We start from the raw sequence: 17045 nt of genomic DNA on the forward strand, positions 1-17045 counted from the left end.
GTCTGACTGCACAGATGGGTTAAAAGCGGAGGACAAATTTCGATTGGGTTGTAAAAATCACAATTGACAAAATATGGCACATTTCATTACATTTCGGAATATCTATAGAACACTTTCAATTCTTTAAACATTTGACACCATCTAAGAATACATAATTGTAGTTAGTAATAAATATGTACGGGGGGGGGGGGGGGTGTAGATCCATTTAAAATAGCCACGTACACTGACCCCATCCTTAATTTGAAGTAGTCATCACTTGAATACATATGGACATGGGCACCTGTAGGGGCTAAATTAGTGCAAATAAACAAGGTTACGTGAAGAGGCCAACTACTACAAATACATCAGCGACTGGGAGTGTGCGCGAGTGCTGTGGTAGGTGTGTACGGAATGCAAAGTATGGCTGGGTACTATGGCCAAGGTGTGACAAACAAATCCTGCAAATAATAGTTCAAGCCATACATTTAGTAACATTTAGTGTGTAAAGACACAGACATGTAATCTTAATATAATTTAAACTCAGTTTGTCATATATGAAAAATATATATATTAGATATGGGTATGAAACTAACTGCAAGACATGACAGTTATGCTACTGTGTCATTTTCCTCCATTGTGTGACGGAATTGCGCCTTTGTTATTGGACTCGTCACACCCAGTTTGTACGTAAGAGACACAAAGTGTCACTGATGATCACTGATAAACGCAAGTCAGGTAGGACAGGAGGAGTTATTTCTGGCCAACGTTTTTGTCTGGTGTATATAAGACAGTTTGAAAAGCGGACAGTGAAACAGTAGCAAGCCACTTTACTACCCTTACACTTTTCTAAAGGCAAAAGCATCTTGGCTGGTGTGGTGAGTAACATTTTATAAATTTAATTGCATTTTTATTTCATCTATTTAAATGTAATAATTTAAGGTTTCACATTTAGTAGTGTATGTTTATGTAATGTATTTAAATAATCATTATACTAATTTTTGGAGTAGAAAAGTAGTTCATTTCTAATTATTTCAGGCCTGTAGACATTCTGGATACTGGAACATCTCTGAATGATTCTTCTCAACTACTTTTGCAGGTTCAAGAAAGTTAATAATGATGCTGATAACGACAATAACAATTTTCCTTCTAATCGGTAAGTCACAATAACAAATCAATGGTGAAGAACTTTGAATATTGAAGCCATTAAAATAACTAGTTTGACAAACGTCAACGTCAAAAAAAAAAATCAAACGTTTTTCTCGGCAGGCGCCGAAATCCAAACCATGACTGGTCAGCCTATTGGTCAAGCTGCAATAACTACCAATGCCAATGCTGTGACAACTGCAAGAGCAGCAACCACAACCGTGGCGTCTCCGAGTGATCCTGCTGCAGACATGATCATTACCTTCATCGCTGATGCCAATTTCAAAGCTGCAAATATGATGGCCATGAATTTTGCGGTTGCCAACGCCACGGTAGTTCTCTCTACCACCGATGCTACTCCTGCTTTGACAACTGCAGCTGTGACTTCTGGTGCCACAACAACCACAGCTCCATCTGCTGTGGCTATCGCTCATATAAATGAGTTGGCAACATCAGGCAATACAAGATGTCGAGCAACCGTCATGATGGCTGTGTGTCTTGCTATTGTTTCACGTCTGATGAGCAGTTAGCCATGTGGTTATGTGCTCAACCCTCAAGTGCTAACCAACATGGACAAATTTATTCATGCAGTCAGGATCCGGACATGAAAATGGGCTTCATGCATTTATTATTTTGTTTTTATTCAGCACTGGCTACTTATTTCACTGAAGACATATGAAGTTGTGTTCCGAGCTATATTGAGCATTATTAAGTGTATAATGTACATAAATGCAAGTCTACTTTAACTCTGAAATACATGTCATTACAAAATACTGTATGTAGTTTTAATGTTTTGAAATTATGCTGTGGATATTTATTATATTTATTGATCACAGCAGGCTGTGTAACAATGTGCAATGTACATCTTTAGCTTTTTTTTTATGTACACTAAAAATACTTTTGCCATCACGTATGTACTTTTAATAACCTTGTTTACTTTCCAAGTGTTTTTTTATTAACATTTAATTCTTTTATATGAAACAGTGTTCTATTGTTAATTTTGAAAGTGCAACAGAAAAAAGCTCTCATTATTTCTTCATAGTATTGTTTTCTCTATACCTCAGATATACTGAATTAACACTTTGGACGTCCTTTAAACTTACTTAACAGTGCAACACAGTCATTAAAGAAGCAAAGACCCTGATGACTAACATTTACACTCTTCTTATGTTGACATAACAGTGAGCGAATCATATGCATTGCTTAAGATTATTGTTACTCTGAATTTTATATTTAAAATTAATTACTAGTGCTCTTACTGAATACCTTTAGGAAATACTGTGAGTATATGTATTTATGAACTTCTCAATCCATTTTACAGTTTCATAAAATAAACAGTGATGAAAATACCGTTTTGTCCCCTCATCTTTAAGAGAAAAAACCATGTGGGAAAGCCAGCAATCCAGATGAATAAAACAAGATAATCTATTCCTTTCTCCACCAAGAACACAGACCAATTCCACAGAAGGATAGCTGGAAGTGCCACAGCACTATTTCAAATATTTACAGCTTCACTACAAGCAGATCCATCAAATGATGCACATTAAGCCCTATAGTATTACAACTTACTGAGAAAACACACAACCTGCAACTAAAACACATGGGTTACAGGACTAACAAACAGGAAACCATAACTACAGAAGTCCAGTGAGAATATTTCACTTGAGCTATAATTAACCAGCACGGTCAAAACATCGATTCTAGGTGTTCTCATTAAACCAGGAGATTTCTTAGACAATACAGTTATATAACACCTTAATTTGTAATGTTTATAGTAATAGATCACACAAATTACATCATTCAAATGCCTATTTTCTTCACACAAACAAAATATGAATGACTTTTGACTTTTAATATGGAACCCATTGGGTAGAGGATACCATAAATCACTGACTCACAGTATGGAAGTTACTACAATACAGTTACAGATTACACCTACCAATTCTGACTATGCACCGCTCTCGTCTGGGTGGAAGACTGTAGCTCCTTATATGTTAGCAGGTCTTTGTAACTTCACTGCATCCCTGGGGTGATTGCTGAAGAGAACTCGCTCACAGTGGAGGCTAAACTCTTTAAATGTGGTTTGTAATGTCCAGAATTGTGAGTTTTAAAGCCTCTATTTCTGAGGCCGTGAGGACTTTCTTTCACTCAAAACACTGCACCACTGCACTGCAACCGCATGAGCCCGTGTGGTAAATATCAGACTGATAGCGTGTTTAACTAACAAACGCCATCCTCTGATTGAAACACCTGGCTTCAATTATCCGTTTAATTGAACCAATACACTTAGAGATTCACATGATTTACAACTATGCTGGATCATTTACTTCAAAAAGCATTACAAAATGACATTGTTGGCCGACAACTATGGCCGACAAGTCCTTATTTTCACCGACCACCTAGCGATTTAAAAGCGGCATTTTCACCAATTTCCATCCATTTAATTGACAGACTTACTGACTTTACCAGTACCGCCCACAACCAAGAAATATGCAGGCAGGGTCCCTGTAGTGCACATATGTCAAAGTCAAGGCCCGCGGGCCAGATCCGGCCCGCGGATTGATTATCTATGGCCCCCTGGATGATATTTAATTACTATTAGAACCGGCCCGCAGGCCACAGCCTCCCGATGGTGTTTTGCACGCACAAACACTACATTCCCCACAATGCAACGGTAGCCCGCGAAGTCACTGCCGCGCACACAAGCGGCGAGGGTCCGCGCGGCGAAAATGACGCAATCGCAGTGGCTCTGCCCGTGCGCGAGGGTCGTGCGCCTCTCGAATTTTGTAACTGCGCGCACCAGTTAAACTTATTTAAGTTAGATATTTATACATATAGTCGAAATGATTCGAAATAATTCGCTTTTTTATTCACATTATTTAATGGTTGTTTATTTTCAAAACGCCCAATCTTAACGTCTTCACGTTCTCTCATGTTTTGTCTTGGAATTACAAGAGGCTCGTATTTGTTAACGTAATACATTTGTTGTGAAACGAAGTCGTTACAATTTCAAGCATTTTCAAATGCTTTAGCCTAAATTCCAGCACTTTTCAAACCTTTATTAGTTAATTAATTTAATGTACAGGACATGTTTTCTTTGAAGGAAGTTTGTTTTTATCTGTTTGCTTGTTGAAAAATGTTTTCACTTGAAATTACTGACAGATCCATAAGAAAATATTGCTTTATTCATTTAAGCATTAAATAGTATACACTGTGTTGGGTCTTGGTTCAATATGTGCAATCATTTCAATATGTTTTAATAAACATTGAACCAGTCCGGCCCTCGGCTTGTAGCAAATTTGGTTTTTTGGCCCTCGGTGTATTTGACTTTGACGTCCCTGCTGTAGTGGCATTGTCGCCTACTCATTATACCTGACTACTGCTTTCTGGTTCGTAATGGAAAACGTTTGAGATGATGAAGATAGAGGACGATGATTATCACCAGTGTGAAAACAGCATTTGTTTTCCTGGTCAGGACTTAGAAACATTGGCTGCTATTAGCTATAGGCCTACTTATTAAGTTTGGGATTTAAAGGATCTGTTACATTTAAACATCTTACGAGCAATTTGCTGAAATGTAGACAAGGGATAATAAACAAGAAATTTAAAAACAAGTTTCAATTTACTGTTAGTGGCTATAGTCAGAAGTACAAAGTAATTTGGGACATAGATGACAAACTTATAACTATATATATATATTTTATACAAATTTACATATAAACATATTTTCAAAGGGGTGATTTAAGAACTTTACTAAATCATTTTTACACCCTCAATCTCCCACTTTATATTAGGGCAAAAGCTGTATATTTATTTTCATGTCTAATATCAAACACTGCAGGAAAAGGTTGTGTATAATATTTGATGTATAATCTATGGAATAATTAGAAGAATGTCTTTGATTCATAATGCAAAGGATCAAATGACCTAGAACAGCTACTGCCAACAGGTTATGTGGCAAAATCAGAACTCAGCATAGGCCACTATCAATTACAGTCAGTAATCAATCACTTCCTACTTAGGTAGCCTACAGCAGCGTTTCTTAACCGGGGTGCCGCGGTTGTCTGTCTTCATCGGGGGTGCCGTCAAAATATTCTGATGTGAAATAAAAAACTATAGTTTTAAAAATTGAAGTTATTATACGCTTTAAAAATCATTAAAATGTATTTCATATGACCAAATCTCTCAAGTTTGGTGGGCGTGAGCTTTTTTTCAGGCGGGGGGGATTGGAATCTGTCGCGATGGTTAGTGTAGCGGCTGTGTGTGTGTGTGTGGTTGGGGAGCGGGCTGGCTAAAGTCTACCAAGAAACAGCGCGATCTATATTCTGATTGGTTCAACCTGTTATAATATACAACCGATGGATTGGCTGAATATGCTGCGGTGTGCGGCGATTAGATTATTTAAAAAATAAATTATTAATAATAATAATATTCAAGCGTGAGAAATTCCATGTGTGGCGTGAGAGCGTGTGAAATCGCTAAATATGCGTGAGTCTCACGCTCAAAGCGTGCATATGACCTGCATATGACCAAGGTCAGCACGTGATTACGCAGGTTTCCCACTGACTGTAAGTCACATCAGCTCTCTGTCTTAATAATCACTTTTTTTGTGTTAGGTTGGCCGGGAGATGGTTGCAGAGAGTATGTTTTCAGGGTTGCCAACGCTCACGCATTGAGCATGAGACACACGCATTTGACCGTTTTCACACGCTCTCACGGCACACTTCCGATATCTCACATCCGAAAAAAAAATCTTGTCTATTTATCTGATCCATATCTATGATTCAATGAGTTACTAGTTCGCTTTGGCGCCAACCACCCGCGAAGATTGCGATATAATACTTAATTTGTGTCCATTTTACGTTCACACCCCCCCCCCCCCCCCCCCCCCGTCAACAACTTACGTCTCCACCCCCCAAAGCCTGTGTTTTTAACGCATTGTAAACTGGGGTGCCTTAAAATTTTGCATGCATATAAAGGGTGCCACAACTGAAAAAAGGTTGAGAAACACTGGCCTACAGGACATACGGCTCAGCATGGAGAGTTTTACGAAACTGATACATAAACGTTTCCCTGGCCTATGTTATTTACAGCCTTAATTAAGAAACAATGAGCATTAATAATTCATAACTTAAGTTAACAAAGTAATGTCAGTAGACCAGCGACATCAAAGCAGACTCTGTCGTCTGCAGAAAAGGTCATTGTACTTCTTCGCTAATCCCAAAATATTTCTTGACTAATCCCATAAAACTTCACTAATCTCATGAGTGGAGATCTCTTTTCATCAGTTTAACGGGTGAAATGCACAAGAATCACAGTGCAGCAGTAGGTATTAAAAGCAAGCATACATCAGCTTTAATTAGCCAGCTATTGGTATGGTTATCGCATGTACTTTTGCACGTTTTCATTTTACAAACAAACTTTTTTTTCTCTGCAGACTCTCGCGTGCTTCTGAAATGAGGATGTGACATCGAGTCTGCAACATGCCTGTTTTCTGTGACTCAGCTGTTGGAATGTAACCTAACCCACACAGCCAAGGCAAGGAACATTTTTTCAGTGAACCCAGGTGAAATTCACACACACCCTATAAACACTTTGAAATAGGCATGTGAGAAAAACGTTGCAGCTCGAGAAATATCATTGCTGCTCAATAGACTACATGTAGTTCAGCTTCAGGTTAAGAGCCATATAGCATGTTCTCTCTGCACGTCCGGCATTTGTTCTAGCTAGCGGATCATTTTGATATTAGAAATTTTTTACCAATTTTTTTACAGGAACAATCTGGCACAATTTCACCTGGCACAATTTCTTAGTAATAAAAACAAGAACTTAGAAGAAGACATTGTGTAGAAGACAATTATTTGAATTATGTTTTGTTAGGCGGTCTCCATGTAATACGGAGCAGTTTGGGCAGTTCTGACCAAACACCTTCCGAGAGCGATTGACTTGTATTGATATTGGTGATTGTATTTTTTTTAATATTTCACATGACTTTTCACGTAAAATTTCGTTTTACTGACCCGGTCACTAAGTTCACTAAGGCAGTAAATCATTCTTAAGTCCTCGAATGACTAAAGTACTTTTCAAAATGTCTCAGTCAAGGTTCTCAAACAGTCCAAATATTGTGGAAACATTCCTCTCAGAGCATGGTTACATTTAGGAACACGTCTGGTAAATGTCGGCGAACCTCTTTCGGGCGAGGCACCGTAGCTTTTTTAGATTATAAGTCTAAATGTGTTTGGTTATGTAAATAGCTACTAAACAAGTATTTCTCCACCTTTTCTTATCGGTCATTCCGTCTACGGGTTTTTCTTCTAAAGACAGACAGACTTCACAAGCATACAAAGTACGAAAAGAATGTGGTCTGTCGTAGACTACCAGCAGAACATGCGCAAATATATAATGTAAATAAACAAATGAATGCATGTCTTTTATATATTTGCAAAAGATAAAAGATAAAACATCAATAACATTGATGGGAATCACCACCCTTGCGTAGCAGCCCTACAGAGATAACAGCTCCCCCTGGTGGAGAATCTTCAGTCTGACGGAAGTGGTGTGTGATGCACCTTACGTGCTTTCAATTAAAAACAACTCGATCAATAAAATTATGTTACAAAATGTACGTTTAATAACGGAATAACCGAGACAATAGTGGCAGGCGAAAATAAAATAACATTTTCAGCGTTACCAACTCAAGAGGGTAACGTTTTATATCTGATCAATTATAGCGCCCTGCTGTTGCGAGCCACACGGCTGCTGTGAGGCGGTGAAGTATGATATATTCATTGAGTCAGAACTGTTCAGAATTGGTGAGTGTTTTGGCAACATGTCGGACATCTTTATGTTTTTAATATCACACAGAAGCTGAAAAAGAAGGTCCAACTCGATGGTTTGTTGGCAATTGTAAATAAGGGTGTCGCTTCCGGTGCAAACAGCAGACTGCAGAACACCAAAAGCACTATTTTTCTGGTTTAAACGCAAAGTGTCACCTGGTCAGATGACTCAAACTGTGTGACACCGTTGTCTCATTCTCAGAAGACACTTTCCTTGAACTTGGGCAAACTCAGGTGGCTTGACTCCTGTGGAGGACCTCAAGAGGCTCTCTTGTTTAAAACGTTTATTAAAAAATCTCATCAATAAGACAAAAAATATAACAAAATTGGTTACATAAGCTACATAAACAGACTGTGAGTAATGAGTGGGTGGTGTGCCACCTTTAAACTCAGAAAGCTGTCCATCAGTAACACTGGGTTGTCCCAAACAATTATTAACACGTTCATTCCAGCAATTTCTATCTGATTAAAAGAAAATGGTGTTGGTTTTGTGCTGTGGTTTTTTGGATTGTTGAGGGTGCTTCACTTGAGCTCAGATAATAATCGGGAACACAACATAAAAGTGAAGGGTGTGGATGAATGGAGCAGAGCTGGTAACTATAAGGATGGTAACTATGGGGATGATAACTTGTGTGGATACACACGCATGGGGCAGAGTGGGTGGTGTGGGCGTAGACAGGAAGTACACGCTGGATGGTGTGACGTGACGGTGTGATGTGACAGTTTGACGTGACGTGACTGTGTGACGTGAGGGAGCCGTCAGACCCAGCGTGAATAATGCAGGTACACAGGTTGTTGCCGTAGTCCAGAAGTGCCACAGGAACTGTCTGTCAGAAGACTGCCGTTGTGCTCACATTAGAAGAGACACTCTGAGTTCATGGCGAAGCTCTAGTTTTATTGTGCCTCAATCAAAACCTTCTTTTTGGACCTCACTGGGATCCCTACCTAGGTTCCCCACATCTTGTGACTACATAGTTCTGGTAAGAGGAACATAGGTGTCTCATTAGCACAACCGGGATTCCTCCGCCCACCACATGACGTCCCTGTCTCGCAACAGTAAACATCTGTTACTACGGTTACTTCTCATTGTTATGCTGGTTACTCACGTGCTAAAGAATGCCCCAGTGTTCCAGGGTTGATATTCTGTGTGTCATGGTTTACCCCATGTCTGCATTTTCCAATAACACTGTTTGCACTGGACTTGCATCTTAACTTTATAATGCTGATTGGATTATGCTTTGTAACTGTATCTTTTAATGTGTGCATTCTCTTTTCTAGCAGTTCAGGTGTTTCTTGTAGGACTGGTCCAACACACGGCAGCTCCACACTGGTATAAAAGCCATGCACCAGGTGGAAAAGGCAGAGTTTGCACATTCAGAAACTGTTTCCAAATATGCTCATATCCATGAAAGACAAGCAAAACATTTTCACATGATTGCAACATAAAAAATTAAGTAGTCAAAGAGTTGTGTTAACGGTCCAATGTTTAGGGTGTCTCTAAGGTTGAAGGTTCTAGGTTCAGTTTTATTTGTACTACAAATAAACATTATTTACAGTATGTATTAAGTGTCAGTCAGACACATGGAAAGCAAAAGAGACAAGAATATCAGAAGATATGCACACACAGCATGCCACCAATCACCCCAAAACAATTTAAAATTCATACAAGAACCTTTTTCACTTTTAAAAACTACTTCGGTAGTTTATTGGTACTTTATCATTCTGGATTTATCTGATTGCCACTTTAGTGGTATTTGTACATCATTTTGAATAAGAAAAGTGGTGGCCAATGTATTTAAAATATATACACAGAATTGTTTACAGACTATGTTTATCTTCCAACTTGCACTTAAGCCTTTGAATCTTCAGTGTTTCATTCTAAACCTGTCTAATGGTACACACAGCCCACGTTTGACACACCTTGTTTCATTAAAAAAAAGAAAAAAAGAGACACACTTGATTCAGTTTCGCACTTCTTATATTTCAGAGGGGTGTGGAGGAAGGAGGACATTGCTGAGGGCACAGCCAAAGGCTTTGATCTGCTCAGATAACAGTACATACTTCTCTGTCATACTTCTTCTATGTGGACACAGTTTTTAATGCGGTTTGGGGGGAAGGTGTATCTTTTGCGTAGCTGAATAAACAGTGGTGTGTCAATAATATTCGAAAATGACTTATTTTAATTGGATGAGAAATATGAAAAAAGTAGAACACAAAGGATGAATCAGTGGAAATGCTTGCTGCACAGCAGATGGAAGAATCAGTGAGGATAATCAGAGTTCACACAGAGAGCACTGTGTTACTATTATCAAAGAAACATATCAGAGTGCCACAGCTAGGTTCTCATATTGTGCCTTCAAGCATTTAAAAATGTTTAAACATGCACTGAATGTTTCAATATTAATATGTTGCTAAAAACATGTATTCATCAAAATTAATAAAGTTACCATGTCTGCAATTAAAATGGCTTCAGTATTTAATTAAGTGTAAATCATGATCGTCATCCTCCACAATTTTCATCAGAGTAAAAAGAATTGAGTCACAGTTTTGCTAAATTGCAGTAATGAAGTCAACATGGCTGTTGATGATGTAATAACAGTAACCACACAACACAGTGTGCTGATGAAGGAGAAATCTGCAAAATATCAAATTTTTAAAGATTTATAGCATTTATATTTAGCCTTTATATAGTATACAGAACCACCTTACCAAATAAAAAATTCAAAATCAAACAAACTGAAATATTCACCAGAATATGGAGCATAGTAAAATGCATTTCATGACTGAAATATCTCTAAGATGCATAATGCCCACTGTGGTAGATGCATGGCTAATTGTAATTTACTGTGTTCAGAAAATCTATATTTGAACAAAACCTCTATTATTCTACTTATTAATGTTGCTACTTGTGCATATGTTTTATTTAACTGAAAAGATGTTTATTGGTAGAAGGACTTTACAGTTCCTGAAGCACATGTGATTATATTGACCGTCCATCAGCCATTATGCGGTTTGTTATATTATATTATTATACTGACCGTGTCTGACCAATGCACCATAGTGCAAAACACAAATAATGAGGGGATATGACTAATAGTTGAAACATAGTGCCCTCTGGTGTTAGATATAGGTACTTCAGGGATGCAGCCTTAAAATTTGATTTCAATATTGATACAGGGGCGCAGATGGCACTGGGGACGGGGGGGACATGTCCCCTCCAGATTTATATTGACCCCATCCGAAATCTAGCATCTACAAGCATAAACGTATATATTGTACAGCTTGGTCCCCCTCACTTCAGAATTTACATCTGCGCCGATGTATTGATATATGTTAACCATACTGTACAGCGTTGTTATATCATATACAATTGCATTTAAACCTGCTGCAAAATATGCAACCTGAGCAGAAAAACCATGTTGTAGGAGAATAAGAGTTTAAACAGAGTGACTTATATTCATCAGAACAGAAGGATTTGAAAATGTCTCCACAATGTCCAGAGTTCCACCCTCATAATATTGTACATTATAACCATATAAAATCAAGGAATGGTTGCTTAAGAATAAAAGAAAAACCTGTATGTTGAGCCTAACAGAGTAAGTCAAAGAAGCCTGTTCTGAACCCTTTTGAGTATGAATAGTGTATGAATTGGTCACGACACCTAACTGCCAGTGTGTGAATTGGACATGACCCCTAACTCCCAGTGTGTGAATTGGATACGACCCCTAACCCCCAGTGTGAGAATTGGACACGACCCCTAACCCCCACGGCACCTGTAGACGGGAAGGAAACATGCCCCAGGCATCACTCTCAGCTCCAACAGGGTCTGTGGACCTTGAACGATAACGCCATTGTAAACGAGGTCCATGTCTTCCATCTTCAGCTTCTGTTCCTTCAACTTCTGCTTCAGACGCTCAATGGTGTCAGTGCTTTCCAGACTCAGGGGGATCTGGAGAATTATTAGATAACATTAGATAAACAGCATAATTAGCAATTAAAACATAAAACAATAAATCATGCAAGGACATTACAGGTCATGCTGGTATCACCAACTTGTAACACATTCTTTTATTATTCAAAGAGCTTAAAGATTTTCACATGGCAGTAAAAATGTAGTACACTAAACTACAGTTCAAAGTCAGTCCACTTTGAACACAAGAGACTGACCTCCCCAGTTTGTTACTTATATTGTGGACCCAAACAGAATCTATTTTCTAAATTTGAAATAAAAAGTTTGGGGGGAAAAAAAGAAAAAAATCACACAAAGTTTTATGTGCAGGGTAACTATAGTTTTCTACCATATTCATGGTCAAATATACCTGGGTGCCACTGGAACTGTCAAATACTTTGATTGTAATTGGTCCAGACACAGGAGAATCAGCACCATTACAGGACAACTCAATATGGCTGCTGTGTTTCAGATATTTTAAGTACCCATCAGAGTCAGCAGGATTTCTTTTGACTTGTGGTGTCACTTTAGATTTTGAGCTTTGAAAAGCAGTGAGCTGAGAGAGAGAGAAAAAGAGAGACTTTTGAAAATTCCTTTAAAATGCATTTTAACTAAATCAATAAAAAGTGTTTGAAAACAAGTTTGAATTTTATAGTGTAATAATAGAAAAATAAGTCATACCTTTTCCATTACTGGCTGAGTTTGAGTTGCCATGTTGAGTCATTCACTGTACCACTCTGCATGTGTGCTAACAGCTGTCTGGTGCTGCGTTGGGTTTACCTATCATTTTTATCAATGCAAGCCAAAAGAGAAACCTCTGCCACACTGGGAATCACCTACAAAATCTCATTGTTTATTTTGGTTATTCTTGTTAATCACGTGATCTGTAGGCGCTGCAACCAAAAAAGGACAATCTAATGAGAGACGTAAAAGACAGAGAGAGAGAGAGAGAGAAATAACACAAGCACTGATATATGAGCATATTTTGAATGCATATATAGAGATGAAACCAACAGCAGGGTTAAAAGGTTGTGCAGGGTTTATAAAGAGGTGAGGCATTTGACCCCGTGTACCCTGGGATGGCCCTGCCTTCCCAGTATCTCTGCACTGTGATTCTCTCATGTCCAGGTGTTTCTCTGAGGTGCTGACACTCCTCAGGGTCTCATCTCTGCCTTTCCAGACACTGTTTCTCTCCTGACCAGCAGGCATCTGTTTCCTTACGCTTCCATAACTGTAGTTAGCGCTCCTGCTAGCACTTGTTGATCTGAGCTTTCTTCTCCAGACTGCTGTTCATCAGCCCTGTCAACGTTTCTTTAAGAATCACAAAAGTGACGTGGAATCTCCTTCACTGTCCGGTAACACGCACGCTGCCATCGGCCATGACAGAGATGCTGACACTGCTAACAAACAGTACACAAAACTGTATTTTACAGTATAATCATTGTAAACTACAAAACAAAATTAAATTCAATGATTTACAGGGACATATACTGAAGATGTTCTTTCACCAAAACATGGAGTAAAACACATAGCTGAACTATCTCTAAGATGCATAATGCCCACTGTGGTGGATGCATGGCTAATAGTAATTTACTCCTTTCAGAAAATCTATATAACAAAACATCTAATATTTTACTTCATAAATGTTGCTACTTGTTCATATGTTTTATTTAACTGAAAATATGTTTATTGGTAGAAGGGTTTTACAGTTCCTGAAGCTGTAGCGAACCCCCCCCCCTCCGAAAAAAAATTGCTTCCTTTCCTAATTAACTGCAATAAATAAAAAATAAAAAACTGAGATGACAGTACAGCTTTAGAAACGCAACAAACAATAACACATGTACTAGATAACTTCTTAAGCAAAATAAGGTTCCAACAAAATGAGGTTCACAGCTCAGTGTTCATCAGAAGCGGAATATGTAAACAACGCGCACGAGGACATAAAATGAATGAATCGAAACTAGCTAGCAGTGGTGCTAACGACAGCTAGCGTCGCCACAGCGGGCGGAAATTATCATACAGTTAAGCCCGCCCACTAAGAGGGAAGATATGATTGGTCAATTTTACTGTCATTTGAAACTGGTATTGCGCTGAATTATAACTGCCAGGCCCTCTGTAAACGAATAGCGGGCATCACAGTCCTGATAGGGGGAGACACAGGCTCACAGGCTTCCACTTAACCCCTCACCTTCCAACACAGATTGAATAGACACGGGTGAATAATTTATTTGCTTATATTTCTGTAATTGTTTAGATGTCGATTGTCAAACTGTAAGTAGATAGGATAAATTATATATATTTATGTTTTAGGAATATTTTAGGCCCTCTGAGAAGTCGTAGACAAACAATACAATGTCCTGAAGCACATGGGATTATATTGACCGTCCATCAGCCATTATGGTTTACTATGCGGTTGGTTGCACTTGCAGATTTTGGCCACTGGGTGGCACGCTACAGGAATTTTAGTAGCATCCACTAAATTGACTGGTACAGCATGTAACATTTAAATCCATGAACATAGTAGATTACTGCTTTTAAATAACTGTCCACTGCAGTGACCAGTATGTGGGAAATGGTTCAAATGACTCAATTCCTTGCAGTCCACTTTGCAGGGAACAGCTTGGGTATTTGGAATGCATTTACAGCTGACTGCAGTTATACCAGCTCAGCGCCTGAACAAAGTGGATTGAAGCTTGACTGAGCTTCATAACATTAACTAGCACGTGAACAGAATATGGGCTAACAAATGTAAACTTTTCTAAGAAAGTGATAGGCCTAATATTAATGTTTCAAGCTTTCAACATTCTTAATACTAATCACTGAAACAGCACTTCATACATCTGACAAAACTGACAAAAGGATCGGGAGCAGTTGTGTTGCTTTACCGTGTCGGACCAACGTATACACATTGTATTGCAAAATACGAATAATAAACGGATAGTTGACATATAGTGCCCTCTGGTGTTAGGCAATGGTATTTCAGGGATGCAGCGTGATAATTATATAAAAAGGCTGTAAATTATGGTTTTAACCAATGGAAATATTTTAATCTAATTTAATCCAATATAAATAAATATTTAAATATTTGCTCCCAGTTATCTATTGTCTAGCTACAGCGTATTTCATTTACCAAAGTTGAAAGTTGAAACTAGCAAAGTTGGATAGCAAAATGTTTTTATTTGATCCCAGAATACCATCAGTGAAAAAAATAAATTAAAAACCACATTATTATTATTATAACCACAAATACATAATATTTAAATTGACATTCAACCTATTAATGCCATCAAGTAAGTAAGTATATTTTTGGAACGTCCCATTACATTCTAACATTTTCTTCCATTGTATTTGGTCACTGTGGAACCACCAAGAGCTCATAATGATTTATTAAAGTTATAGAACAATAAGATTTCAAACAGAGAACAGTGACTTATATTCATCAGAACAGAAGGATTTGAAAATGTCTCCACAATGTCCAGAGTCCCACCTCTTTTATTATTATACCTTATAAACACTTAAAATCAAGGAATGCTTAAGAATAAAAGAAAAACCTGTATGTTGAGCCTAACAGAGTAAGTCTAACAGGGTAACGTTTTGAGTAATGGTGTGTGAACTGGACATGACCCTTAACCCCCAGTGTGAGAATTGGACACAACCCCTAACCCCCACGGCACCTGTAGACGGGAAGGAAACATGCCCCAGGCGTCACTCTCAGCTCCAACAGGGTCTGTGGACCTTGAACGATAACGCCATTATAAACGAGGTCCATGTCTTCCATCTTCAGCTTCTGTTCCTTCAACATCTGCTTCAGACGCTCAATGGTGTCAGTGCGTTCCAGACTCAGGGAGATCTTATTGTAATTGAACATTAGATAAACAGCATAATTAGCAATTAAAACATAAACCAATAAATCATGCAAGTACATTGCAGGTCATGCTGCTTTTAAAGCACCAACTTATAACATGCTTTTCTTATTCTAAGAGCTTAAAGATTTTCACATGGCAGTAAAAATGTAGTACAGTAAACTACAGTTCAAAGTCAGTCAGCGCACTTTAAACATAAGAGACTTTAAACACTTGCCTCCCCAGTTTGCTACTTATATTGTGGACCCAAACAGAATCTACTTTCTAAATTTGAAATAAAATGTTTGGGGGAAGAAACAAAAAAATCACACAGAAAGTTTGTTTTATGTGCAGGGTAATTGTAGTTTTCTACCATATTCGTTGTCAAATATACCTGGGTGCCAGTGGAACTGTCAAATACTTTGATTGTAATTGGTCCAGACACAGGAGAATCGGCACCATTACAGGACAACCCAATATGGCTGCTGTCTTCCAAATATTTTAAGTACCCATCAAAATCAGCAGGATTTCCTTTGACTTGTGGTCTCACTTTAGATTTTGAGCTTTGAAAAGCAGTGATCTAAGAGAGAGAGAAAAGGAGAGGGAGAGAAAGGGAGAGAGAGAGAGAGAGAGAGAGAGAGAGAAAGAGACTTTTGAAAATTCCTTTAAAATGCATTGTAAGTGTTTTGAAAACAAGTTTGAATTTTATAGAGTAATAGTAGAAAAATAAGTCATACCTTTTCCATTACTGGCTGAGTTTGAGTTGCCATGTTGAATCATTCACTGTACCACTCAGCATGTGAGTTAACAGCTTTCTGGTGCTGTGTTGGTTTTACCAAACAAGATATCGCTTTGCAAACCAAAAGTGAAATTTCTTTCAGTCTGGAAATCACCTACAATAATTCACTGGTGTTTTGGTTTTCTTATCTGATCAGCTGGGCTTGCAGCCAAAACATACACCTATTGAGAGAGAGAGAGAGAGAGAGAGAGAGAGAGAGAGAGAGAGAAGGAGAACAAACTTAAACTTTATACATACTTATTTTGTATCTGCTTGCATTTATGTGTACATGTGTGGATAGATTCGGGCACCAAGAAACGAGCTGCTAGAAACAGATGGTGAGGTAAGAATTGATCAGGTCACCAAAACAGGTGCATTTGTGATGAATAAACAGACTGGTGAGCCCACAATTCTCCTCAAGACACATCGGGCTTTTCACATTACGTTGGCCACCGCATTATTAGTTTTGAATGAATGAGAAGGCCCCATTCTGCTCCTGGCATGGGCCTGCCTTCCCA

General features: G+C 38.4%; 2 protein-coding genes and 2 long non-coding RNA genes across 4 annotated transcripts in view; 1 reads left to right on the plus strand and 3 right to left on the minus strand.

The window, feature by feature from the left end:
* LOC143525868 (uncharacterized) overlaps positions 1-3327 on the minus strand; it is a 33878-nt gene extending 30551 nt beyond the window's left edge. Inside the window, exon 1 of the long non-coding RNA XR_013133745.1 lies at positions 3062-3327. This is a non-coding gene — a long non-coding RNA (uncharacterized LOC143525868). The remainder of the gene's footprint in view (positions 1-3061) is intronic.
* Positions 729-2471, plus strand: LOC143525863 (uncharacterized). The gene is made up of 3 exons (XR_013133744.1): positions 729-854; positions 1076-1132; positions 1246-2471. It is a non-coding gene; the product is annotated as an uncharacterized LOC143525863 (long non-coding RNA).
* A 6374-nt stretch (positions 3328-9701) lies between the features above and the next one.
* Positions 9702-14153, minus strand: LOC143525845 (uncharacterized). The gene is made up of 3 exons (XM_077020268.1): positions 12589-14153; positions 12278-12463; positions 9702-11907 (listed from the first exon to the last, which is right to left on the minus strand). Exons 1-3 carry the CDS (start codon positions 12619-12621, stop codon positions 11716-11718), a joined length of 411 nt encoding a protein of 136 aa, XP_076876383.1. The 5' UTR covers positions 12622-14153; the 3' UTR covers positions 9702-11715.
* Positions 14154-15064: 911 nt separating this feature from the next.
* Positions 15065-16643, minus strand: LOC143525838 (uncharacterized). Its single transcript, XM_077020254.1, has 3 exons — positions 16487-16643; positions 16144-16329; positions 15065-15757 (listed from the first exon to the last, which is right to left on the minus strand). Exons 1-3 carry the CDS (start codon positions 16517-16519, stop codon positions 15566-15568), a joined length of 411 nt encoding a protein of 136 aa, XP_076876369.1. The 5' UTR covers positions 16520-16643; the 3' UTR covers positions 15065-15565.
* Positions 16644-17045: the final 402 nt, after the last annotated feature.

Source organism: Brachyhypopomus gauderio, chromosome 1, assembly GCF_052324685.1.
Source record: "Brachyhypopomus gauderio isolate BG-103 chromosome 1, BGAUD_0.2, whole genome shotgun sequence".
Taxonomy (NCBI): Eukaryota; Metazoa; Chordata; class Actinopteri; order Gymnotiformes; family Hypopomidae; genus Brachyhypopomus; species Brachyhypopomus gauderio.